Source organism: Hesperophylax consimilis, chromosome 11, assembly GCF_061612785.1.
Source record: "Hesperophylax consimilis isolate HC1 chromosome 11, BYU_Hcon_1.0, whole genome shotgun sequence".
NCBI classification, from domain to species: domain Eukaryota; kingdom Metazoa; phylum Arthropoda; class Insecta; order Trichoptera; family Limnephilidae; genus Hesperophylax; species Hesperophylax consimilis.
Window position 1 is genome coordinate 2,043,181 of NC_142846.1, and position 26,314 is coordinate 2,069,494.

The following is a 26,314-nucleotide window of genomic DNA, read 5'->3' on the forward strand; positions in this document are numbered from 1 at the left end:
AATTAGTTACAGTACCTACTTATATTATTGTTTTATTATTTTTAAATAGAATGCCGATTTATCAGCACTAAAACTGATGACCATCAAAGTTAGGCATCTTTTTGAATTTCTAACATTCGAAACGCCGATTCATGACCCGTTATAGCTTTTATCAAATTGTGATGGCAAGCATAGCAATCATTATAATAGTCATTAATATATTTGCATTTGAAACACCTCAACCATAGATTTCTTTACTCAAGAACAATATAGGATCGGTTAGTTGATCAAGCGATCCAAACCTAGGTGTCGGGGGGGTTCAATCCTCTGCTAGTTAAGTTGTCCATCATTGCACTAGCAAAATTTTCCACTTTTTTGAGGTAGGAAGAATTCAAATATTGTCAGGTTTACGAATAACCTAACCTTACTTTACCTTAACCTTATGAATAATCGTAACCTGGAAATAATTACCAAAACATAACCTCAATTTAAATGTGAGTATACTATGATTTGTTCCAAAATCAGTGTTGCTGCAATAAAGCCTTAGACACGTTACGCTATATGCATAATTCAGGTGTATTAAAGGTTGAGGTATCATACTATGCTATACTTCCTCCAGAGGGGGTCAGATCAACTGGGGAACTGCTGTGCAATATCATTTCTTTGTATGGGATCTGTCTGTCACCTTGACAGATGACAGCTGCGTGATCTCATGGCTCCATAAATTAATCTGACCCCCTCTCCTCCTAAGGCAGGAAGGGGTCGCATCATTTTCAAATAGAGCCTGGCTAGTAGATCGCGGCGCATCATGGTCGCCACACCCACACTTATAACACATCATCTGTCAGGTGTGACAGGTATGTATGGGATTGTATGGAGAGCGATATGGTATAGTAAGAATGGGAGATTTTATAATACATATAACAAATAAAAAAAACATTATTTTACGTAATTGGACATTTATTTAGAATATTAAATTTAAAGTGTAATATTATGGTATACGTAATAATGGAAAAAAATCTAGAGATAGTATAAATATAGGAACCAATTACCAAAAAGTGATATTCCTTCAAATTCAAAATAAACTAACCTATATAATGAAACAACGCTATCAAGAATACGAAGGCATACAAAATGTTTTCTTATGTGATCAAAAATATTAAAACTTACTGAAGTTTATATGGTGCGAATGGTGGCTGACATGGTATATTACAAACACAACTGTGATTTTTAGTTGTAGCCGATTCAGGATATTACAAATAACACTATTACCTGTAATCAAAACATGTTCATGATTTTACAGTTGTTGTAGACGATACAGGATATTATAATCTTTACCGGTAATCAAAAACAGGTCCAGTTGTAGCTGATATAGGATATTATATTCATTACCGGTAATCAAAACATGTGCATGATGTTACAGTTGTTGTAGACGATACAGGATATTATACTCTTTACCGGTAATCAAAAACAGGTCCAGTTGTAGCTGATATAGGATATTATATTCATTACCGGTAATCAAAACATGTGCATGATGTTACAGTTGTAGCCGATACGGGATATTACACCCATTACCTGTAATCGAAACACGTCTATGATGTTACATTTGTAACCGATATTTACAAATAATAACCATTATCAGTAATCAAAACATGTCAACGATGTCAGATGTAGCTGATACAGGATATTATAGTCATTACCGGTAATCAAAACATGTCCATGGTGTTACAGTTATAGCCGATACGGGATATTACACCCATTACCTGTAATCGAAACACGTCTATGATGTTACATTTATAACCGATATTTACAAATAATAACCATTATCAGTAATCAAAACATGTCAACTATGTCAGATGTGGCTGATACATGATATTATAGTCATTACCGGTAATCAAAACATGTCCATGATGTTACAGTTTTAGCCGATTCAGGATATTACAAATAAAACCGTTACTGGTAATCAAAACATGTCCATGAAGTTAGTTGTAGCCGATACAGGACAATGCAAATAATACCATTACTGATAATCAAAACATGTCCACAAAGTTACAGTTATAGCCTATCCAGGACATTGCAAATATTTATTGCCTGGTTATCAATAATATATTAGGTAAAAATTATTTTCCATTACCAGAAAACCGTGGTAAAGTAAATTTAATTTCTATCTCACCATTTACAATAATTTTGATTAGGCACAAATATCGTTGTAGATTACGGTAGAGTATCAATAAATGTTACTTCTTTTCTTTTTGTCAGTAAATAATATTGCAGTCATTTTGTAAATAGTAAAAGATGAATGCAACACACATCAAGATATATACATAATACATACCACTAAAGTTGATAGTAGGGTGAAGGTTTCATGTAAACGCAATGGTTCATGCTAACAGTGGTGGTATCAGCTATGTATTCGTGTAGTCATACAAACATGTATTTATCACACTATTACATATTTAACTATCATCATTATTTCTTCAACTGGAAGCAATTTTACATTTGAATCCTTTTTGGTTAAAAGCTATCGTATTGTAAACATTTCTGTTTATATAAGCAGGTTGAGTCCAGTTGTTAAAAAACTAACACCTATTTGTTAGATATTATGGTTCATAGGACAACTACATAATATTATTCTTATATCCAAAGACAATAAACTTAATATTCAACAGGGTGGGCACAGAAAATATATTGCAGGCCATTCTGTTACCTTTTCTTTTATATTGAAAATATAAATCAATGTACGAATTTGCGACTTTCCACGTTTGTGAGGCCACCCTGTAGAAAAACAATAAGATAATCTTTAGTCTATGGTTTTTTTTACCCTGTTGTTAGTCACTAACCTTGTTTGCATCTTTTTCGTATGCCTATAAGAATATGGTTTATATTTAAATCTAATTACTAAGCGGTAGAAAGGTTCTTACTAAATTATTGGAGAAAATACTTTTGTCGGTGTATTAAAATTATACTTTTTTTATAAAAGTGGTTTAATTTCGATAGCAGAAAGTAGAAGAGAAACTTAGGAATCCATCTTGTAATAAAATTGCTTAAATCGTTGTTAAGTTTCAAGCTGGCAATTATTTTTTCAGATTTCTAAAGCAAGACAGAAAATTATGAGAAAAATTCTCATACTTTCTCCACACAGATCAAAGAAATACCTGTGAAAGTAAATCTTTTGATTTTGAAATAATTGTCCATTTTTATAAAATGGGTTTGAAAGTGGAGGTAAAGCCGTTATTAAATATTTGTAATATTTATAAAGTCGACTTTAAATAGATAAAGTATGGAAATGAGTTGCAAAGGGGAAAGAATCGTTACAATGAATTAAATGTGCACTTGTAAAAGAAGCAGACAAATATTTCATTATGAAAATGTTAAATGACAGCTTGGGTTGTTTTCGAATGTTGAGTAGATGATGGACACTTCAAGGCTGTTTGAGACGTTGGCCCATGACAGAGGTGGAAGAACAACACAGCTCCACAAACCAAACACCGCAGAACTACAGAATGTGGGAAAACTTAAGCTGGCTGTACGTAAAAGAGATGACAATCTTCAATCCAGAATACGCAAGTAGTTAGCAGCACAAAGTGGTAAAAGTAGTTAACCACTGAAGCCTTTTGCACGTTGATTGGTAAGCTAAATTTCTACCAAAAGTAACAACGTAAATGAATTTAATTGTAATGTACTACTCTATTGCATTTGTGTGTGTTTGAGGGTATACCGGTGGGAGTGGGGCGGTGGGTCCTACTTGGGGTGGTTCTCCGGGGTGGCCGGGGTGTAGTGAGCATATCCCGAGTAGCCCGAGGTGGGGGGGTAGTAGAGGGGCGGTGTGGGGGGCAGGTAGGCCACGTACTGCGCGGGGTAGCCCTCGGCCCCCGGAGCGCTCTCCTCGCCCCCGGGGGGGTAGGACATGTACTGCTGGGTGTAGCCCACCCCCATGACATTACCCTCCCCTTCTGCCACTGGGTAGCAGGGGATGCGGTACAACGGCGGTGGAGGGTACGAAACGTACGCCATACTGTTGCCTTGAAAAGAATTATCGGCAGCGAGAGAGTTAGACACGTTATCTTGAACAGGCTGCTCTTCCACTTTGGGTTGATTCAACTGCGAGCTGTTCTCTTGATTACCATTCTTGGGTTTGCCGCTATTGAAGTTGGCACGGTTGTTGTAGTTGTTGTTTTGAGAGCGGTTGCAGCCATTGTTGCGGTTGTTATTATTGGGGTCGTTGCGGCGGTAGCGCAGATTAAAGCCGCCGCGCCCGCCGCCGCGTGGGGTGTACTCCGAGTTCTTGGAGCGCTGGTTGTTGTTTGGCTTGTTATTGTTCTTGTTTTGCTCTTGAGAGACGCTGGAGTTGGGCGAGTCCTCTAGGGTGAGGTTCTGCTGCATATCCTACAAAAATGGTGATGAAATTCAAAGAAATTATTTTTAAAAAAAAACCCAAACTAAGTTTAGACTTCAATATACTTAAATACGGAGCTATCGGCAATATGATAGCGTTATAAAAGTATATAGATTTTTGATCACTCACGATGGCCAGCTGATTGGGCGAGACCCTGCTGTGGTGCAGCGAGGGGTGCGGGGGGTACGCATGGTGTGGGGGGCTGGGCGTGGGGGTGGGGGGGGCGGTGCCCAGGGATCCTGCACCCATGGAGTGCAGCGGTGGCGGAGGCAGCATATGAGACAGAGCCCCCGTGCTGTACAGCCACTCCAGGCCCTGGTTGAAGAAGTAGCGCAGAGTCTGGACATCTGAAAATAAAATAAACAGAAAGATAGTATGGTGAAGGTAAGAGCGGGATGCTGGGGTTATTAGGCAGTTACTTCATTCGGTGAAACTTGTGTAGAGAACATTCTTCTATGTATTGTTATGCACTCTGTACTTATTCACATTTACACAGTGAGGTTGTTTCCCACAGCTAAATTTCATGTTTTTGAGAAAACTTTTTGATATTTTGGAAAATATGTAACAGTACCGAAGACACAAGGCGTCAAAATTTTGATATTTGCGGTTGGCCGAAAAGCATCATACAGAGTACATGTGTGGCAGTACTGCAGCACTGCCATTAGAATTGTGAATTTTACTGAATTGTGTCTCATGTGACACCACGAGACGTCATTGCATACGTTTTACCCGGTTCCATGATAACTCCTCAAAATGACAATTCAACACACCTATAAAAAGTGCTATAAAGTTATGAAAAAAGTGATGAAACAATAATGGTAATAACTATAAATAGGTTACATATCTATTTAACCTAGTTTTTGTTTCCTCACTTTTTATAACTTTATAGCACTTTTTATAGGTGTGTTGAATTGTCATTTTGAGGAATTAGCTTTAAAAAACCAGAAACTTTTCTGTGCCTTTGTAGATCTACAAAAAGCATACGACCGAGTCGACAGGAAAAAGCTATGGAAGGTGTTGTCCAAGTATGGAGTGAATAAAAATCTGACTCAAGCAATTGCGTCTCTGTGTGAGAGAAGCGTTGCATGTGTTAGGGTGAACGGTGATTTTACGGGGTGGTTTGATATCACAAAAGGTGTTAAACAAGGCTGCGTAATGTCACCATGGTTATTCAATCAATACATGGATAATTGTATGCAAGAATTGAAAGAGGTGGGATTGGGAGCGAATTTGAGTAATTTGAAAGTATGTTGCCTCTTGTATGCTGATGATGCGGTGCTGATTGCTAATAGTATGGATGATCTGCAGTCTCTCGTGTCTAGGATGAACGAAGTATGCATGAAGAATGAGTTAATGATGAATGTAAGTAAGTCTAAAGTCATGGTGTTTGAAAGAGAGAGTACGAAAACAGTGTGCAATATAGCTGTTGTTCAATTTTGCAGGCTACCGACATCTGTAGTCTAGAAATTTGAAGTTACTACGTTTAACCAAAATGGTGTGAGTCCTTGCTTAGAAAATAGTGTCAATTTGGTCGGTATAGCAGGTTTCATTTTTACTCCTAGACATCACAATGACAAGTGTTTTATTTACATGTAGTGGGTTTTGAAGTCTTTAAAAAGGCTCGCATTATGTGTTTTTTCGTTCTTTTCTCAACAATAACTCGATAATAAACAAGCTCATAAGTCAGAGCGATCGTAGCAGTGTTATTCGCACAGTTTCTTTATAAATATTGTACCTGTTTTCAATAGTTTGAAATAAATGTAAAGTGGTATCAAGAAAACCAGTTTTTATTCAAAAGGGATCATCCCCAATTTTTAACATTTGATCCTTCAACCGGATTACGATCAGGAGATTGTATGTAAAAAAAAACAAAGAACCAGCAGCCAAAAGGATACAAAATTGATTGAAACTGGAAATCATTAAGGAAAGTGGACCACATCGCAAATCTGAGATAAGTATTCAGTGCTTTCCTTCCTATCATCCATTTTATGTTTATTCAGGTCTCATGTAATTTAAACGAGATTAATCTTAAATAGAGTCAATATTATAAATAAAATCACTACCCACTTGAAAATAAGAATATAATATTATTGAATAGTGTTCTCAAATAGTATTGTCAAGATTGTCGTGGTATTCTTTCAAACGGGTGTTTGCTAAAATAAAATAATTGTCAACCGATATTAACAAAATATAATTAAAAATGGAAAATATGAAGTCATTAATAAACAAACGCGGCGTAATCAAAGGAAAACTAACCCGATTCGCGGATTCCTTAAATGCATTGTCGGTAAATGAAATTAAATTAAGATATGAGCGGGTGAAATCATTGTTAGATGAATTCGAAGCAGTTCAACAGAAAATTGAAATGCTACCGGATTCAGACGAAATTGAAAATTATAGTCAACGAGAAGCTTTCGAAAACCAATATTTCTCAGTTTTGGCAACGGCCAAAGGCACGATCGAATCCGTCGATCAAAGTAAGGTGGAAATTAAACTACCCAACCTCCAATTACGGGAATTTCATGGCGATCAGAAAAATTGGGTTAATTTCGTCGAAACCTTCAAGACTTTAGTCCATAGCAATAGTAATTTAAGCAACGTACAAAAATTCTTTTATTTGCAATCAACTTTAAAGGGAAACGCATTAAAGATAATTGCTAATCTAGAAATTTCTGAATTAAATTACATTTCCGCTTGGGAATTATTAAATGAACGTTATGCAAATTTAAGAACTACCGTTCATAAACACATCCAAGCTCTATTTTCATTAAAAGACATGAAACAAGAAGAGCCTGTAGCATTGAGGTATCTAATTGATGAAACAAACGTTAGTTTAAAGGCATTACAAAATATCGGGGTCAAGGTAGATCAATGGGATCCATTGGTTATTTATATAATATCAAATAAATTAGACGCAGCTACCCGAAAAAATTGGGAACAATATATATTACAAGACGAATTACCGACGTTAAAGGAATTCTTAAAATGTTTATCTGCTAGAGCCCAAGTATTGGAACTGATGAACGCTTCTGAGAAAATTTTTTCTAGCTTACATAAAACACAACTAGGCAACAATAATTGCAAAAAAGATTCATCAGTATTTTTAGCGGTAAAGGCTAACAACTGCATTTATTGTAACGAGAAAGGTCACCATATTTATTATTGTAAAAAATTTCTGAAATTAAAATTACATGAGAGGATTGATGCTACGAAATCAATCCAAGCTTGTTTTAAATGTTTAAAGGTGGGTCACCAGGCACAGAGTTGCAAGGCAACCTTTTCTTGCAGGCGTTGTGGCAAAGATAATCACAACACCTTACTACACAATGAGGTACCTCTGCGGGAGGCCTCCAATATGGATGCTGATAACGAGGTTTCAGTATCGAATTTTTCTGCATCGGATAAAGCAGAAAAAATAATATTATTGTCAACTGCCAACATAGGAGTTGTGGGTAGTAACAATAAAATTTTTAAAGCCCGCATTCTGATTGATTCAGGGGCCCAGTCAAATTTTATGAGAGCAGAATTTGCTAATAAATTAAATTTACCATGTGAATTGATAAACAAACCCGTTTCTGGGATCCATAATAACATCACTCACATAAAAAAGAGAATTTCAGTGGAGATGAATTCGCTTCATACTGATTATAAAAGTGAAATATCATGTCTGATTTTACAGGAGATTACAACAAATTTACCACAAGTGACAATGGCGAAAAAAGACTTCAAGTTACCACGAGGATTGGAGCTAGCTGACCCGAACTTCAATATAGCTGCACCCATCGACATCCTGTTGGGCGCGGAGAGCTTTTGGGAAATCCTAACCAACGATAGATTGAAACTCGAATCGGGACCAACACTTCAACGTACGCAACTGGGATGGATCATATCAGGACCAATCCACATGTACCCAAAGCAAAGGCCTGTATCAGATTGTTGTAATTTATCTATAAATAAAATAAGTCACCAAATAGAAAAATTTTGGAAATTGGAGGAGATTAATCCCACTAAGATTCTAAATCATGAAGAAAAGGCTTGTGAAGCCAGTTTTGCTAGTACTCATACTAGACAAGACGACGGTAGATACGTAGTAAGTTTACCGCGTCGAGCATGCATTGATCAGCTGGGAAGTTCATTGCTCACTGCTGAAAAAAGATTTAAAAATATAGAAAGAAAATTTGTGTCAAATCCCGAATTGAAGACACAATATATACAATTCATGCGTGAATATGAGGAATTAGGTCATATGGAGGTGTGTGACCAGTCAAAGGGAGATCGTGAATCCTATTTTTTACCTCATCACGCTGTAATAAAAGGAACCACTACAGATAAATTGATAAATTCTGCAATATGGTGGAATGGACCAAGTTGGTTGACCGAGGGAGTCAACGCTTGGCCTATATCAAATATTTCGTGTTCAAACCCTCCTGAACTCAAAGGCAAAAATATTCTATTATCCACAGATATTCAAGAATGGGAGATATTTGAAAAATTCTCATCATTTATTAAATTGAAAAGAGTTACTGCGTATGTATTGCGATTTGTCAATAACTACAGAAGTGTTAAGGGTAAAATTTCAGACAATTTAAGTGTGGCGGAATTGGAATCAAGCTTGAAATGTCTATTGAGATCAGCTCAAATACACGCCTTTCAAAAGGAATTGAAAGAATTAAAAAACCATGGCATCGTCAACAAGAAAAGTAATTTAAAATCTCTTAATCCCTTCTTACATGATGGTCTAATATATGTAGGCGGTAGGTTGAATTTGGCTACACATTTATCTTACCAACAAAAACACCCAGTTATCTTGCCGGCTAAACATAAGCTAACTGAATTGATAATACGTCACTACCATTATGTAAACCTACACGCAGGACCTCAAGCTTTGTTAGCTGAAATACGATTAAAATTTTGGCCCATCTTTGGTAAAAATACTATTAAAAGGATATTACATAAATGTGTTGTATGTTTTAGATGTCGTCCCCGAACCGGTCATCAAATCATGGGAAATTTGCCACCCGAAAGAATTACGCCGAGTCGTCCTTTCGCTATCACCGGAATAGATTACGCCGGACCAATTCTGATTAAAAGTGGGACGCTGAGGAAGGCTTCCCTCGCAAAATCGTATTTATGTATCTTTATTTGCTTCTCAACCAAGGCCGTTCACTTGGAATTAGTTTCGGATTTATCTAGCAATGCTTTTTTGAACAGTTTAAAAAGGTTTACATCCCGTAGGGGACAACCTGAAAAGATCTTTTCCGACAATGCTAGTAATTTTAAAGGAGCTAGCAGCAGACTCAAAGAGCTGTACACCAGCTTGAGGGAAAACAACGACAATATTCAAAATTATTTAGTGAACAGAGGTATTGAGTGGAAGTTCATAACCCCTCGAGCCCCTAATCAGGGAGGTTTGTGGGAAGCAGCAGTAAAATCAGCAAAATTCCATTTATATAGAATCACTAACAATTCTTCATTAACATTTGAACTCTTATATACCTTAATTTGTCAGATTGAGGCCTGTTTGAACTCCCATCCATTAACTTCCTTATCCGACGACATCCATGATTACCAACCTCTTACCCCAAACCATTTCCTTATAGGCACTGAATCCTGTATCATTCCTGAGAGAGACGTCCGGGCGATACCGGACAACAGACTAACTCAATATCAGAGGATCAGTTCGCTAATTCAATCTTTTTGGTCTAGATGGAAGCAAGATTACCTGATGGAACTACAAAAGAGAACTAAATGGCAGACCAGCACTCAACGGGCACTGCAAAAAGACGATCTGGTGATTTTAAAGGAAGATCATTTACCTCCACCTTTATGGAAAATGGCCCGAATTCTGCATACACACCCTGGAGCGGATGGAGTAGTACGAGTTGTTACACTAAAAACACCTCAAGGAGTCTTTGTGAGGCCCATCACAAAGATATGTCTGATGCCCCTGGATTCAGACACTAAACCTGTAATTGACGTCCCGGACCTTACCAAGGATTGATTATGTACATTACACTATGATGCTTATCTTCTCGACTCCACCTTGGATGGATCAAGCAGAAGACCTGAGAAGAAAGAAGAAAAAAAAGGAACAATAATTGTGTTGTGTTCAGTGTAAACTATATTATTTGTGTTATTGAACTATTTAAATATGTAAAAATTAGTATGCAGACGTGTGTAATTTAGTCATTTTTGAATTTTTTTTGGTTATTTAATAGGATTAATAATTTTCTAGTTATTTTTAGTTTATTAATAGAGTAATTCAACAGCATTTATACAGTTAAATTTATAAGTTTACCAGTAGGGCATAAAAAAAGGGGGTTTTATTTCGTTAATTTCTGCTATTTTGAATTATTTTGTTAGTATTTTTGTGGTATATTTAGATTAAGAATTTTTAGTTTATTCTGTTTGGTTTATAGTTTATTTTTAAATAGATTATCATTCAAAAATTTAGTGCAATTTTTGAATCCCGCCCCCTGGCAATATGTTCAATTTTGCAGGCTACCGACATCTGTAGTCTAGAAATTTGAAGTTACTACGTTTAACCAAAATGGTGTGAGTCCTTGCTTAGAAAATAGTGTCAATTTGGTCGGTATAGCAGGTTTCATTTTTACTCCTAGACATCACAATGACAAGTGTTTTATTTACATGTAGTGGGTTTTGAAGTCTTTAAAAAGGCTCGCATTATGTGTTTTTTCGTTCTTTTCTCAACAATAACTCGATAATAAACAAGCTCATAAGTCAGAGCGATCGTAGCAGTGTTATTCGCACAGTTTCTTTATAAATATTGTACCTGTTTTCAATAGTTTGAAATAAATGTAAAGTGGTATCAAGAAAACCAGTTTTTATTCAAAAGGGATCATCCCCAATTTTTAACAGCTGTGAATGAGGAATACTTGGAGCAGGTGGATGAGTTTGTGTATTTAGGAAGAATGTTCTAGAGAGATGGGAAGGCTGACAGAGATATTGAAAGAGTAAATGCAGGTAACTCCATTAATGGAGGACTGAACGCAGTTGGCGCTAACAAAAAATTGTCCAAGGAAGCGAAGTTAGCAGTCCACAATGGAGTGCTGGTACCTACCTTGATGTATGGAAGTGAGGCATGGAACTGGCAAAGAAAGGATGAAAGTAGATTGAATGCTGTTGAAATGAGGTCCCTGAGGCGTATGTGTGGTAAAACCATGTATGATCGTGTAGAGGAATGTGGAGATCCGCAAAGAGTGCAAGGCTGATGTAAGCGTAATGAGTAAGATTAAGAAAGGGACGGTTATATGGTTTGGGCATTTAGGGCGAATGGGCGAAGATAGGAGTGTAAGGAGGATATATTATGCAAATGCGAATGGTAGCAGAAGTCGGGGACGCCCGAGGAAGAGATGGCACGATCAAGTGAATCAGATACTCGAGTCGGGCCATGTCAAGAGTCAGAATAATAGAAGAGTATGTATGAGACGATGTATGAATGTGAATGAGGCAAGAAGTGTACGCCAAGACCGAGTTGTTTGGCGGTCCGTCCTCTCTGCCTACCCCTAAGGGGAAACGGCGTGATGGTTAGTTAGTTAGTTAGTTAGCTTTAAGTTAGCAGTAAAGCTCATTTTTTGTCAAACTTTGTCATTTTTGGAAAAACTAATTTTACTGTCGATATTATCTCTGTAAATATAATACATTTTCATAATAAAAAATTAGGAGACAATCTCGTTCAGAGTTCTTTAGGTCCCATTTGTGCATTATATACGCACAGCGAAGTCAGCGAATGTGACTACCTTATGCAGTTTAGTGAGGCCCACGTCTTCCGAGGGAAAGAAGAGCCTTGGCAGTATAATAGTAATTTAAGTCAGTGTCATTGAGTTCCCACGACCCTTCAGAAGAGTGTCGTGTCCGACAGACTTTCGTCTCCAGCCAAAAAGGAAATAATAAGAGTTCATTTATAGTTCACATCAAGTGTACCTAAACCATTAAAGAAATATTATAAGTGAGGAGCATACAGTAATAATGATAAGTGGGAAAGGTTTGGTTTGAATGAGAATGCAGTTACCATGATAGGGCAAGTCCGAGCCGTTGGGGTTCATGGACCTCTGCACGGCGAGGTTGACTCCGGGTGGCGGGGGCAGCGGCAGGGGCAGGCGCTGCAAGGGCGGCTGGAAGGGGGGCATTAGCATGCCGTAGCCCGGCCACATCATGCCCCCCGGTCCTGCAACCAACCAATCGTCACTCAACTCACCGCTAAAATATTCTACATTGAAGTTACCCTCATTTATTTATTTATTTATTACACGCCTTAGTGGGCTAAGTTATTTGTATCAATGTAAATATTTTAAAATTTAAACAATAAAGAAAAGTCAAAAAAACAAGTTGCAGCAAAAACATAAAACAAAATAGATAGGTACATAATAATTTTAACCGAAAATAAGAATAGGTAATTGAATTTAAAAGATTCAAAACAAAAATATAAAAGCATAAAAGATAATTACCTACATAGGTCTATTTGTGTCTAGACAAATAAATATATCTCCCAGATCAGAATATATTAAGTTAATTACACTTTAAATTATTTAATTGCTATCTATGCCTGAGGCCTAGGAATCAAAAGGTCTTTTGTAAATTGGTTACACCGAGGGGCCACTACCTCGACCAGCACCTGCGTGAGCGTGGCCACATCCAAGGAGGTTTTGCCCATATGTCGGTAACTTGTCATCGTTCCCAACGGGCAAACATTTCACGTCGACTACAGCCCTTCTTCCACAGGAATACGCCTATAGGAATACGGAATTTGTCTATTCATATCGCAATAGAAGTGTCGTTCCGGCCAGAACGAATCTAATGACTATGATTCCAAAGGGGTTTAAATCGGACCGGGTTCAAGAAATATAATCCGGCCAAATTTACTCTCACTTGTTCCCAACTTCGTGACGTTCCACCGGGTGAAGGGAATCAAAGGAACGAGTCCATTCGGCTGAGCTCAGAATCGGATTTGAATCCGTAAGTGAGTGGAATGACACACTTCTATATTGCAAACAAATTCACAGTTGTACCCCACAGTAAGCCGAAAATGTTGCTTGTGTTGTGATGGAGGATTTAGCCAGCCGAGGAATTGAACACACTATGGCTGGGTGGGACCCAAACACGATGTCAACTCAGCCACCGACCGGCTCCACCATGATTCAAGTCTTAACAATGTGAGTAGTAAAGACTTTGAATGGCCGGTCGCGGTAGACCGGCATCACCGACGAGTTTATAAAATGTCGGCAGCGTCTGCCTGTGCAACGATTGAATGGCAGTAATCGCAAAGATACTTAAATGGTATACACAAGTATTCCTGTGCAAGAAGAGCCAATATGCTTAAATTAGTCGACATGAACTGTTGTTTGTTAGCAATTTGCAGCCGACTAAACCTGTAATCCATGTGGTTGTGCTAGGCCCCCAGATTATATGTTCAGTGATGTTGCCGCTACTTGAAACTGGTTGACTGAAAGACATAAAATATGCAAGTCCAATATGCTAATTGGATAATAAAATTTTCAAAGGTAAAAAGCAAACTGATAAGTCTGGGAACTTCATTAAATAAGGGGTTAAGTAACAAATATCACTCACCGGGGAGATCATGGGGCTGTGAGTATGCAGACTGTACATGGGGGACAGGTGTTCGCTGATGTTGAATAAGGGGTTAAGTAACAAATATCACTCACCGGGGGAGATCATGGGGCTGTGAGTATGCAGACTGTACATGGGGGACAAGTGTTCGCTGATGTTGAATAAGGGGTTAAGTAACAAATATCACTCACCGGGGGAGATCATGGGGCTGTGAGTATGCAGACTGTACATGGGGGACAGGTGTTCGCCGATGTTTAATAAGGGGTTAAGTAACAAATATCACTCACCGGGGGAGATCATGGGGCTGTGAGTATGCAGACTGTACATGGGGGACAGGTGTTCGCCGATGTTTAATAAGGGGTTAAGTAACAAATATCACTCACCGGGGGAGATCATGGGGCTGTGAGTATGCAGACTGTACATGGGGGACAGGTGTTCGCTGATGTTGAATAAGGGGTTAAGTAACAAGTATCACTCACCGGGGGAGATCATGGGGCTGTGAGTATGCAGACTGTACATTGGGGACAGGTGTTCGCCGATGTTGGAATTCTTCATACAACAAAATTGATTGCATTATTTTTTACATACTACTTTAATAATTATAAATATCATGTAATTAGTTTGCAATAATATTTTATACCCGCTTCGTCAAAATAAAAATTAACAGTACATAAACATAATAAAGAATTAATTATCAATTTTAGTAAAAATTAGTCTCAATTTTTTTTATTTATTTTATCAACATCCATCCACATTCAAATTAAAATACTGGTAATTTTTTTTAATTCGTTTTCATGAATAAATTAATTCTCCAGGTTTGAATATTTTTTGGCCCGCTTAAACGATTTGCGCAATCTGAGCGGTAAGAAGCACGAAGGTACATGATGTCATCTGTGCGCTGAACGTCCTGTGGTTAGTGCATTTTGTATGGAGATTTATTTATTCTTTAGTAAGGAATTCCACTACATTTTTTATCAATGTATACCATCTAATTTAAGGGTTTTTTTATTATAATCAATATCAAAATTTCATAGTGTAATTAATTGTTAGTGGTAGAATTTGTGATTCTCGTCAAAACATCGCCAGACACAACCCATACACTGAAGTCTACATGGTATCATCGATGTGGTGACCGGATAACTCAATGACAATTCAACACACCTATAAAAAGGGCTAATAGGTTACATATGTAGTAACTATTTAACCTAGTTTTCGTTTCATAACTTTATAGCCGGAAAATCTCGATTTTAGAGGAAATATATTGTATTTTTACTAAATTTACTTTGAATATCTGAGTTAAAAGATCTGACTCGACGGAAATTGGCTAAAAAATCTCGATTTACGTCGAAATATATCAATTTAAAGGGTAGGCCGCGATAGATCAATTTTACAAATTTATTTTGAATATCTAAATTTAAAGGGCCGGCTGTGAAAATAAAGGAATAATTCGTAATACGAATTTACACCTAAGATATTACCCGGATTAGGAGGGCGGCCGAAAAACTCGATTTTAAGCGTTTTTTTTTTTCATAAAATTTCGAATTACGTGGGAATTAATGAGGTTCTACTGTAACAACAACCAGTTATGGAATCTTTATAAGTAAGATTGTTAGTGATCTAATCTGGCAGACCTGTACAGTGTAATGCACCGAGTTGGAGATGGTCTCCGAAGAGGGCACATAGGCCCCCGACATTGGGGGCCCCCGGCTGGAGTCCCGGCTGCCGTTCTCCACCATGTGCCCCAGGTTCCCGCTGCCCGCGCTCTGCTCCACTATCAGCGGCATCGCCACCATCTCCACCTGCAAATAATAACACAAGGTTAGGTGCAAACACTGCAGACTCAAGCGTAATGAACTGGCAGGTTTTGGGGTGACCAATTCTCTCCAAGGTTTGTAGTGCAGCTAGTGATGAGATTACAATAAAGAAAAATATTATGGCTTTAAAAAACCATAATAATGACAAATATGCCAAGCGCCGATCGCACAAACCGGTAGGTTCGATTAAGTAATGTCTGACTTGCATTGAGAGCGTACTACCGGTTATCACATAGGCCTTACCTTGTACTGTCATCTGTGGTTGAGATTTTAAAACGATTTTTGCTGTTCATATAGTTGAACATAATGTGCCTAATTTTTATCTGCACAAAAACATATTTCGATAAGGCTGTTTTTCTGCATAAGGTCTCAATAAGGAAGTTGAATGAAAAATATTTTGACTTATAAAAAATATGTTCATGTAGATCAAAAAATATCGATTCTAAATATATAAATATATTTCTATATTATTATTCTTAGAATTAATTAAACGTTCTTGAAATAGCAATAAACTGAATACGCTCCACGATTGGTCGAAAGAATTCTGACGTCACATGTGTCGTGTCTTGTATATCACCGCAATGTCTATGGTGCATCTCTTTCTATTACATGAGAGATGGTCGGTTCAGATGAGAGAGGTGTATAGGCCAAACGTTTATTTGGGCCAAATCACAGCCGGTCGTGGAGTTAAAGCTTCCAAGTAAGTATATCAAATTATTAATTGTGTTCATTTGTACGTTACGATAAATATAATACATTTTTACAGTATAATAATCATTGCGTATTCTACCCATCTGACATTTCGCCATAACCACTAGTTTTGTGCAGGTATATTTATTGATTTCGCATGACATGATAATTATTCTCTACTCATTATAATATATATTATAATGTGGTGATGGCTTTTAAATATTTCATCTTTTGTTTACCATATAATAAGGCACTGCTGAAAACCAGCTGCATTCCCGGAGAAACTCCTTTGTCAATAGGACTAGGTGAAAAAAATAGCTCCCATCTATTGTCAAATATTTATGTAGGTATTTGTTGTTATTATTATATAAAATGGATTTCTAAAGATACATATTCGTATAGTGCTTTATAATAATATGTTGTTTTTCGCATCGCTTAGAAGTTTTTATCATTATACATGTCACATTACATGTGATTACACTTCAGGCCTCCGCGCAGAAAAGTCTCACAGTGAACTGGGCTGTAAACCGTTATTTTACTTTTGGTCTTACTTTTCTGCGCGGCAGTCAACAAATAGCGTCTTCAATACCGTGCAGGCGAGAGAAGCAAATATTCTAACTTAAAATATTAATTTGTTTAAGCGACGTGGTTCTCACAGTTTGAATGACGTCACACCCACACCCCGCCTCTTACCGCTCGGATTCCGCTCATTTTGGCGGGCTTAATAAAATTTAAACTTTGAGAATTAATTTAATTATGCAAACAGACTTAAAAAAAAAATTAAAAAAATACCAGTATTTAAGTTTGAATGCGAACATTGATAAAAAAAAAAATTAAAAAATGGACTCAACTTCCTTATTGAACTGAGAAAAGTTAACCTTTTCACTGCATTCCTGGTGCATGTAGGATAACAGGTATGCAGGCCACTTTTTATGACATTCATACCATTGGCTATGAAAATGAAAACATAAGATTTTGAACTTGGGAGGCTGGTATGGGTACCGCCGTCCCGGGAATCATTTATTGGATAATCAACACCCCTGCCATAGGTTCATGAGGTGAGGTTTGTCTAAGTCTTGGCAAACAATGCGTTTCCAAAGATGACATAGGCCCTGAGGGAATTTATTTATTTACTGGGAGGATAATGTTAAAAAATATATATGCAAAGCGCTGTACATACAGGCTGTAAGTCAGGCAATTCACCCTAAAAACAGTGCTTTGTTACGTATAGGTTAATAAATCATCAACCATCCTATTTACACTACCTATTTCTTTTACTAAATTCTCACATTACGATAATAACCTAAAAAGCTAAATAAACATTAGGCATGTGAGAAATGAGTTTTCAAGGACATTTCCAGCCATTTGGCTATCACTGTTTAGGAAAGTTTTGCTTCATCCTATGTATACATCATTCGAAAGCTTAAGTGAACAGATAAACCCAAATTAACTACCGTCCAACTGTATGGATTCTGCCGTAGATATTATAAATGCTGGGGATGAGAAGTGGGCTTGTTTTAAACATCCAAAAGCAATCCTACAAACCACATGGTAAAAAATTTTCTTGTTATTGATCTAAAATTTCAATATTTTAATCTACATACCTCAAACATACTGTAGTAGTAGTCAAAGGGGTCAAACATTACGGAAAAGATAAAAAAAAGAACAAATAAAAATAACTAACTGTTATGATGCTAAGAACAATGGCGTGGAACGAATGAAGGCGTTGTTCTAAACAAAGATGAAACTTAATACAAGTAGTCCAACATAATAACCTAATGAAATATGCTTTGTCTCCAGAGTTGGCAACACTTTAATACTGCACGGGCCCGGCCACATTTACAAATACGCCATTTTAAACAATCAACTAACAGATGTTGAGAATATCAAACTATAAATATAAACAACCATTGTTTTATTTATCTCAGAGTAAAATAAATGTGAGAATTATTCCACAATATCATTGCACGGCAAGCTAAAACCTAAGCGGCAACGGAACCAGAGACAGATAAACTTTAGTGTAAACTGTGAAACTTTTTATTCAATTCAATTATTTCAGCCATTATATAATCTGGTTTATCCCCTAGAACCATTTTGGTAGATATTTCTACATTCTGAGACGTCAAACAGGCATACAACCTTTTGGGAGATATCTCTCAGCCTGATACGGACTAATAAAATTCATGCCATCTCATTTTAAATTACAGTGAGATATATCATTTAAACAGTGTTAGAAATAGAAAACACCATGCTTTCAGTTTACAAACTATAGTATAGCAAGATGCTCCCGAAAGCCTTTTATCTACTTTCAAAAGCAGTATTTTACTTTGAAATTTGTTCAAAAACAGTGAGTTTAGCTGGAATCGAAAGTAATCAGCATTTTGACAGCAAGAGAAATACATTGCAAAATAGCATGGGTAGTTTGAGGTGAAAATACTTACACTGTATGGTTCAATGTTTTCCAGGTGAGTGTATTTGTCCAAGTATTGGAGGCTGGGGTACTTTTCTTCATGGTATGAAGAAACTGGAGTGGTAGGATCGCTGCTTTCTTCACCGGTCCAGATCACCTCGTTGTTATTATCGTCTTCCATCTTGTAGTCCAACTCCTTGGAGAAATAGTCGTCTGAAGAGTAGTTCCTGCTCTTCCTCTCGTATCCCTGGATATGGCTCACGCTGGACTTCTTCACCTTGTAGCGGAGATGGTGTAGATTCTTTCCCGTCCCCATGTACCCTGAAGATAACGGAAGTTGTGCACAAGTGTGATTTGACAATGACAATTGAACTAGAATGGGCGTTTTGTCTGTGTGGCAATATGATATTATGTATGTATATTGTTATAGGACACTTCCGAGTAATGTTATTTGATGAAATGCATTATTGGTGTAAAGAAGTAGGTCATTAGTCATTTTGAATATAATAGAATTCTACATGGCGACATCAGATTATCTTGCAAATTAATTTGTAAATTAATTTGCAAGATAAAAAGTCAGTGTTTATTTAGCACAGTTATTTGTGGGGTTTATGTATCAAGCACCGAAGATAGAAGTTTATGAAGCATGGCTAAATAGGTAGCTGATTCTATAAAAATATTGAGTTCAATTCAACCGGCTAGAACTTTTGTTGTTTGAATCATGTGACATAAGTCTCGTGGTACGAGCATATTCCACCGAGAAATGTCACCTGGCAACATCAATTATCAATACGAGCATGGGTGTTGACCATTGAACTTACCTCAGAAGTCTTCGGCGAGGCGAAAATACCCCAAGACACTGCATTTATTTCAAAATTGCTGGTATTCTGTATTCCCTAAGTAGGGATAAAGATCCGTACGCCAGGTACTAATAAATAAACTGACAATTGACAATGTATTTAGCGCACCACCCATTTTTCAGCCACTATAGTAAAGAACTTGTGTGTGTGTGTGTGTATATGTTACCTAGCTGCTTGAGGATGTGTGCGATGGTGGAGAAGCGGTTGCGGTCCTTGCGGTAGGGCGTGTACCAGGGGCGCGCCTCGTGCGCGGGTAGCGGGCGCAGCTGGTCCAGGGGCACGGAGCGCATCTCGCCCAGCTCCTCCACAAACACCAGACAGGGTGAATCCTCCGCCATGGCCTGGATGTGGCAGTGGTAGCTGGCGCCCCCCACCCGGCACAGGCACTTGACGCCCACCTGCAGGGACAGCCCGTCGCAGTACAGCCCCGATGTCTGCTCTTCTGGAAACCAAGTAACATTATCTTCCTTTTCCCTCCATGCTCATCTGATTTTCTGCAATAGTAGACAATGTTATAGTAATATAAATAATAATAGTATGAGTTATATTAATTAAGTAAACAATGTTATCGACTTAGTGTGTTCATATACTATAATAAATAGCCACCGCCCATCAGATCTCTGAGCAACTGGCCAATTAGCCAGTAACTGCCGCTAATACACTGGAACAATGAGTGTATTACAACCCACACTAAGCATTTGGCTTTCTTTCATCCTTATGTGGAAACCGTCGTTATCAGTTGATGTTGTAATTCTTACCTCTCTTGATCTCAAACCAGGTGTCCAACTCAATGTTCCTGTAGACATTGGGATCCAGCGCCTTGGCCACCTTGTACGGGAAGGGCAGGATCTTGTTCTCCAACAGCTCCCGGGCACTGTTGGTGTCGAGGCTGATGACAATACCGTTCTGCGAGTTGATGGGATACAACGTGAAGGTCAGGTTGCTCCTCTTGCCGTCCTCCAGCTTCTGCTTGGTGAGGGAGTCCCCGCTCCCATCGTGCGGCTCCGGCTTGAAGACCTCCAGGGCCATGGTGTCGTCGCTCGCCTCCAAGTTCTCCGCCATCAAGTGCTCCTGGTGGGGACACGTGGACTCGTTGTAGAGCATCTTGCGCACGGCAAAATCTACGTCGTTCATTTCGTATACACCTTTGTATAAAATATTGTAGGTCAAGGCTGAAAGGTGAGATCGAATTAACTCTGCATAGTGAAAATATTATAAATTTATTATAACTAAACATCCCGTTGGCACATTATCAGCTCTATTCAATTAGTTACATTTATAGGGTCATTTACTTAAAAGTATCATCATGGCTACCTTGTTTTTTATGCTCAAAATATACTTGATTCTATATGGAATCCAATTAGAAAATTAATATTTTCACACCCAAATTAATTCTTATGGATTTACAGTATTTTGATATAGTGTACAAACTTGACTTATTTCAAAAAGTAGTTTTTAACACATTAATTACAGAACCAAAGAATAACCATTTAACGGTAAATGTTTTACAAATATAAAGAATTATTTTTAATAAAACAACTATCTGCTATAATATTATAGAAATCAAAGTTTTAGTCAAATCTAGTAAGAAAGAAAAGGCGTCTTTTTTTATAGGACATTAATAGCAGAGGCGTGCATTTCATATAGGCACATAAGCACTGCCTTCCCTACCTAACTCGCATACAAATATCAATATCAAAATTTATAAACTTATTGCAAGAAATCAATCAATACTTCCATACCTAACGCACACTATAACGTGTCAAAAGCTGAAACTAGGTATGCTAAATGCCGCTCACATCAAAGAATTCAATGTTTACTTTATACTACACAAAACATGTGCACGTGTGCTGTGTGAGCATTCAAGAGATGGCGTGTTTATGTTAGTGTCTAAATAGGCAAAGCTTTTCGGAACAAATTGCAATGGCCAGCAATCATTGCTGTCTGTACATCTGTTTAATTAGTACAACTTTACTAACGAAATAATGAAAATATTATGTATGTCGATTTTCTTTCCAAATATTGTCTGTGCTAGTTTAGCGGAAAAATTTGGAAATTTTATATTTTCCAGTGATAGGCTTGTAACATGCATAGATGAATGATTTGGCTTATGTAACCCCAAGAAAATTTGCTAGAGCCAGTGGCTTAGCCATTCTTAGCAAAAACTTGCACAAAGGGAGTACCTACGTAGTTGTCTGCGTAGTTTTCAATTAATTCGCTGATTTCCATTCGGCCTACCCTAATCCAAAACTCTGCGCACGCCGCTGGTTAATAGTAAGTTATATGAGGAACCTCACATTGGCAGAAGGACACCGTCTCCATGTGTTCCTTGGGGAAGAGGGCATCGTAGTGGTTCTTCTCCTTGATTAAATACAGGCTAATGTCTTTTCCAAATCCATTGGAAATAAAGGATTTGGGTCCTTTGTTATTGTCAAATACAGTAAAATCACGTCTGTTGGAAAAAATATTTTTAATTAGTGCAATTCCAGTGACTTCATTCTTATCATGCTATGATAATTTTTTTAAATGTGATTACAAAGTAGTTTCAATTTAATTGCCCGGAACTATGGCAACCCCATTTGGGGAACGTTGTAAGGCTGAAGAAAGTGGGAGAATTATCTGTCCCAATTTTCAAACATTTTTTGTATATTGACCCCAAATTTCAAACATTTGTATATTGACCCCCAATTTCAAACATTCCACAGACATAGGAATTAATAGACGAGAAGATAATGGCGAGGGGTAAAATCAACTGTTGAAGAACGAAGGGGGTGAAGCTGACTATGATTCGTCAATAAATCAATCTGACAGTAAATAGGCATCTCGCATTATAATATCACCATTTACTTCTTAAAAGTAAAATCTGCTTTTGAATGAATAGACATTTTTACATGGGAGCGCAAATTACTCGCCACGTTATGAACAAATTTGCGAAGTCCAAATTCGGCAAAAAAATTCGGTTCTATTTTCAGAGTCGAATATTTCGTTTAAGTATTTAGTTAAGACACTTTTATAAATGTTCATAATAACCAACCAGCTTTGTGTTTCGCGTCCAGACGTTTCTCGATGTGATAGTATATTATGTTTCTACAACTGATCCATATTATACGATGTGAATATGCTTAAAATAAAGTAAAATAATGCTTATATATGGAATGTAATACGACAATTGGGTTTATTCTCTTTTTCACATCTATTTTTACAAGTTTTCATAGCACAAGTCAACATTTTGCCGTGTTATTTCGTAAAATGAACCGATGATGCCTCGACCATAGTTCGCACAAGAATGATGACGTCACGTTTTCAAATTTCACTTGAGGCCATACGCGAGCACAGCCGGCTCCAATGGAACCGGTATGGGGAGTGGGGATAATACGCTTTTAATCACTTAGGGCAGGTCTACTAATATTCATATGTCTATGAAACATTCGTATATTCACCCCAAGTATGGTCTAAAAGCTGCTTACCATACTTTCCGTACAGACTGCCATTCTATAGTTTCTTACTTCCATATATATAATCTATCTTGTAGTTTCCCCAGAATAACTTGATCCATATGGACTGGAAAAGTTAATAATGTCTATTCCCCTCCCACCTCCCCCCTGCGATCACCATTCCTTTTGATTTAATTCCTAACCCGCAGTGTATTAAATTGCATTTTACTGGAATGTATGTCAGTAATGCACAATTTTATACAAACTTTTTTCACATTTTGCATTACTTAGAGACGGGTTGTTACACAGAATTTGAACAATTCATCAAATTTCAAAGTAGATTTTCAAGTTCTATCAAGGTTCTATTCAAGTACTTTCATCTTTTCAGTTTTGTGAAACAATTTGCCAATAACGATATAATAACAGAACTTGAATATAACTTTCACAGAACTTGAATTGTTGTTGTTCAAATTCTGCGAAACAACCCAATGATTGACTGCTGGGCAAAGGTGGGCAACGTCCGGTTAAAACGGTAGGTAGAAGCTAATATCTGAGTTTTACTGGAAAGGTGAAAAGGAGTATTTAGAGAAACAATCGCTCCTCGACATATATGGGGGACCCTAGTGACCCCCCTTCGGATGATATGTGATTTTTACCATCGGTACATAAAGGTTAAACATGATTTATTAAAATTATATTAAGAGTTATCAGACAAATAAGGAAACTCACCTGTAAAGATGGCTCATCACCGTTAGTTCAATAGTCCCTCCGAAAGTGGCTGCGTTGGACATTTCCCTCACGTAATTTTCAAAAGATCCTTGGACCAACTGAGAAATTCACAAACATATTTTTATTTTTTTTTTTTTTTTTTTATATTAACTCCACACAGGAGGCCCTGAAGAAAATAATTTCCCTCAGGGCCTATGTCATCTTTGGGGATGCTGTGTGGAGGGTCTTTTTGTGGAGAGGAAGGAGTGAACTTGGGTATTGAAGAGTCCCATGTTGTAGGAGGGAGGAAACACAGAGGCCGGCAGTTCGTTCCACAGCCGAGCTGTTGAACTTAAGAACGAATCGTAGAAGCGACCCGTTCTCATGTGACAAATATCAACCGTGTACAAATGTTGGGCGCGCGTTTGGCGTGTATCCCGACTACGCACCGGTGCCGAAGGGATCAATGACGCTAGTTCCTCAGAGCATCTTCCATTGTAATACCGATAGAACAAGGACAGCATACCTACCTGACGCCTGTGCTCTAAAGATTGCAGTCCGTTTGTTAAGATTGGGGAATCTATCAAACGGACCGCCCGTTTCTGCACAGAGTTAAGGGTTTTTTCAGGTATTTTGGGGCTCCGGACCAGAGATGGCTGCCAAATTCGACAGTAGGGCGCAACTTGCGATTTGTACAGGGTCAGCAGTTGTGTACTATTAAAGTATCTGCGGGCCCTGTACAGTACGCCCAGCTTCTGAGAGGCCAACTTTACTCTGGCTTCGATGGAGCCCCCGTACCTGAGCTGGTCACTTATAGTTACACCAAGCATATCAATGGAAGGCCTGTTCGGAAGATTGCTTCCGTTGAAGGAGACTAGATTATCATTTGGATCCCTTTTAGACGTAATCAGACAGGATTGGGTCTAAAATGAACACCCTATTGGGCTTTTACGTAAGGATTGTGAATTAAATCACGATCGAGTGAATCAGATACTCGAGTCGGGCCATGTCAAAAGTCAAAATAATAGAAGAGTATGTATGAGACAATGTATGAATGTGAATGAGGCAAGAAGTGTGTGCCAAGACCCGAGTTGTTTGGCAGTCCATACTCTCTGCCTACCCCTGCAGGAAACAGCGTGATGGTTAGTTAGTTAGTTATTATGAATTAAATAGAAAACAACAGTATTAAATGAATAAAAAGTGTAAAGTACGATATACTGGTTAAGTTAAAATATGATATGCATAAATTATGTTTACTCGTTATTTACATTAACTAAAAAGTGCTGAACTAATTTGGCTTTGAATGTGTCAAAATTTTAATTGTAAATATCAGCGACATCTTTAAGTTCATTGTTTAGTCTGTGTATTCTCTCCATAACAGAATTGAATACAATGTTATTGTCGTGAAATAATACATTTCAATCTAGTGTGTTTAGTTTATTGGATCATAACACACTTCTGTTTAGTGTTAAGACTAACTTAATTTATTTATAATACACTGATGGTCCGTCAATTATATCCAGAGGATGAAAACTGAATGCTGTTGAAATAAGATCCCTGAAGTTATTGTGTGGTAAAGGCAAGATGAGAAAGTTAGTTGAATAGTTTCAGGTTTCCATTAATAATTCAATGTGAAAAACCCTTGAATATTTCTCACAAAAACAGTGTGTAAGTGAGAGACATTATAAATCTTATTAGATTATATTATTTTCTCTCACTCTAAGATAATTTCTAACAGAGTTCATGTCACCTACAGTCTGTTTTATTCATTTTGCAAAATGTATGAATTCCACTTAAAAATTGTATTCGCTTATTTGTTCAAAAAGTGAAACAAGTGAACATTGCTGTCATTGGTAAAATAGTAATCCTTTCGATATTTACAGTATATTATGATTACATATTTATAATGAAGTATATAAATTCTACAGATATTATATGTATCGTATTGATAAAATAACAACTTCTTAAAACTTAAATATTTGGGTACATTACCGAACTAAATTTGGTTTCATTAGCAGTCATGTATTCAACACACTCTTTTCTAACTTTATGGAATGCGGCTTGGTTATTGTAGACATTTTCCGAAACGGCCCGGAAAAGGCAGCTGGAGTCCGATATGATGTGCTTCCTGAAAAGACCGATCTCGTCTAACCAGCGGTCTTGTTCGGAGATACGTCGATGGATTCGCAATCGTCGACTTTGCGATTGTTGGGATGGCATGTTGATCCTAAAACACGACGTAACTAAATTAACCATGAATATAATGATTTTAAGTTTACTAATTACTTTTAAACTAATCAAGAATTATGTATGACAATCTATATAACGAATTATTACGCATTGATCAACCGAACATTGAAACAAGCAAACATGCCGGAAGAAATGGAAGGCAGTTTACAATTTTTCAAAATCAACTTGTTCTAACTGATTGTTTT

General features: G+C 37.4%; 1 protein-coding gene across 1 annotated transcript; it reads right to left on the reverse strand.

Annotated features, from left to right (window-relative positions):
* Positions 1–936: 936 nt before the first annotated feature.
* On the reverse strand, positions 937–26,314 carry LOC149419630 (deubiquitinase otu-like). Its single transcript, XM_089637511.1, has 12 exons — positions 26,217–26,314; positions 25,872–26,106; positions 23,901–23,998; positions 22,035–22,189; positions 20,496–20,909; positions 19,904–20,179; positions 18,909–19,198; positions 15,595–15,762; positions 14,443–14,512; positions 12,408–12,563; positions 4,505–4,722; positions 937–4,365 (listed from the first exon to the last, which is right to left on the reverse strand). Exons 1-12 carry the CDS (start codon positions 26,249–26,251, stop codon positions 3,721–3,723), a joined length of 2,760 nt encoding a protein of 919 aa, XP_089493637.1. The 5' UTR covers positions 26,252–26,314; the 3' UTR covers positions 937–3,720.